The sequence below is a fragment of the Plecotus auritus genome (assembly GCF_963455305.1).
Source record: "Plecotus auritus genome assembly, chromosome: X".
In the NCBI taxonomy this organism is placed as follows: domain Eukaryota; kingdom Metazoa; phylum Chordata; class Mammalia; order Chiroptera; family Vespertilionidae; genus Plecotus; species Plecotus auritus.
Genome location: NC_137784.1, coordinates 54,574,647 through 54,576,887, shown reverse-complemented (window position 1 = coordinate 54,576,887; position 2,241 = coordinate 54,574,647). Strand labels below are relative to the sequence as shown.

At 51.6% G+C, this 2,241-nt stretch overlaps 1 protein-coding gene across 1 annotated transcript; it reads right to left on the bottom strand.

Annotated features, from left to right (window-relative positions):
* Positions 1 to 209: 209 nt before the first annotated feature.
* On the bottom strand, positions 210 to 1,112 carry OTUD6A (OTU deubiquitinase 6A; the record flags this gene model as incomplete). Its single annotated transcript, XM_080652542.1, has 1 exon — positions 210 to 1,112. The coding sequence occupies one exon, from the start codon at positions 1,110 to 1,112 to the stop codon at positions 210 to 212; it is 903 nt and encodes a 300-aa protein (XP_080508668.1).
* Between the last annotated feature and the right edge of the window lie 1,129 nt (positions 1,113 to 2,241).

Below are 2,241 nucleotides of genomic sequence, written 5' to 3'. Positions count from 1 at the left end.
CACAGAGGGAAAGGGGGAGGAGGAAGAAGGACCAGGTAGAAAAGCGGGGCGGGGGGCTGTTAAATTTTGAATAAGACGAAGAAAAGAAAAACCAGAGCAAGGCAAAGGAAACAACAGAGCCTACTGAGGAGACCAGGCGGCGGCTCGGGCAGCCGCAGCAACAGCAACGCAGCATAGGCGACGGCAGAGGCAGCAGGAGCAGCGACGGCCTACAAGAACTGCGGGGCGACGCCCCCCACGGCGCCGGCTTCGGCTTCGGCTTCGGCTTCGAGCGGCTTCACCGAGTTGTAGTGCTCCCCGCCAAAGCTGGAGGTATAGCGCCTGTAGACGAGGGTGAGCGGCTTCTTGGTGTACTCTTCCCCGATGAGGAGGACGGGCGACTCCGTCTGGATCACCTCGATAGGGCACTGCAGGACGTGCGACAGGGCCCTCAGCTCGAGTTGGCCTCCCCACGATGCATTGTGCACGATGTTGTCGCAGTAGTTGAAGAAGTCGTCGCGGGTGTAGGCATCGCCGGTTTCGGGGTCGCTGAAGAAGGGCAGGAATTCGTCGACGTGCTTCCGCATGTAGTTGGCTGCGCGGCCCCGCAGGCTCTCCACGGTCACGGAGAACGACAGCTGGTCTTGGACGGCGCGGTACATGCAGTGGCTGTCGGCTGGGATCTCCTTCATCTCCAGGTTCTTGGCCTCCAGGATGACCGCTAGCTTCTCCTCCTCATCGCGGCGACAGCCGGCCAGGTACCCCACCTCCTCGGCGTCGGCTGCCGCCATCTTCTGGCGCTCTCTCTGGAGCGCCGCCCTTCTTTCGCGCCTTCTCTGGGCCCTCGAGAGGCAAGGAGGCCGGTTCTCAAGATCCATCTTGGCCAGACCCTCAGTGACGGAATCGAGGTTGCTGTTAGCAGGGGGAAGCTCTGTGAATTTTTCCAGCTCCTGTTGTTGTTTCTGCTCCATTTCAGCCTCAAGGCGGGCCACGTCAAGCAGCAACTGCTTTCTTTTCTTCTTGTCGTTCTTAGGGACTGAATTCTTCATGGCCTGGATGCGGTCCTGCAACTCTTTTTTCTCGCGGAGGTGGCGACGTTTTAGCCGCTGATACTCAAGCTGCAGATCTTCCATGGTGTTTAACGGTTGGCAAGAACAGAAGTTTGGTGGCAGCGAGAGGACCCGCTAGAGTTCAGTCCAACTGCTCAAACCGTCCAACAGGTAGCTGATCTCAGCCTCCAGTGGCTGGCTGCTCTGTTCCTTTAAGACCCTGGTTGCCCGCCCACTATTCATTGTCCTCTCTGCCATTGGCCACTGTCCCAACATGGCCACTCCCCCAAGACGCTGGCACTGGGATTGGCTGCTGGGAGACCCTAGATGTGCCCCTATTAGACACCATAGCAACAGGTGTTTCCGGTTCAGAGCTTGGTTTGAAACTGGGCCTGTAAGATCCAGCCTTTGCAGGTTTTGTGCAGGATTCCGCCTTTGCAGGTTTTGTGCAACAACTGGGCTTGTAGAATTTTTAATGGACTCTTACTCCCTACTTTATTTTCAAGCTTGAACATAATGCAGACACTGGTCATGTTTGCGAATTACATAACAAATATTATACCAACAGCTGAAGGTGCTCTGACACTGGACTTCCCATAACTCCTAATGTCCAGGAGGCAATGTGGCTTTTTTCAATTTTTCAGGTCTCTTGACCAGCGAACCATTAAGTTTGTGTATTAGAACAAAGGCATTTTCTTACATTCCTGGGAACAGAGTCCTTTCAGTTTAGGTCTCAAATCCACCCTGTCCCATCTCACTTTTAAAAGGCCACAACCACTCTCCTTAAAGTCATTCACTACAACTAGCAGACCTCTTGGTTTGTACCAACTGAATGTACCTTCCCTAAACTTCTTTCCCACCTTCCAAAATGGGCTCTATTGAATGCCCAGGAAGTACTTTATGTTTGTTCTTGAGTTTCTAAAAGTTCTAAAATTTTTACATTAAAAATTTTAAAGCCCTAGCTCTTTCAAATATGTTCTCATCCTGTCCCACCCTGCTCGTCTGTATCTTGAATTCCCAAAATGGAAGGCCCTTGAGACAACCTCCCCCTTGGGACAAATGAAGAAAGTGGACATTTGTCCAAGTTGTTGTATATATCAATATTTCATTCTTTTTTATTGCTAAGTAGTATTCTGTGATATTGATGTACTGTACTTTAACCATGCACCTGTTGAAGGACATCTGGGTTGTTTCCAGTTTGGTGTTATTATGA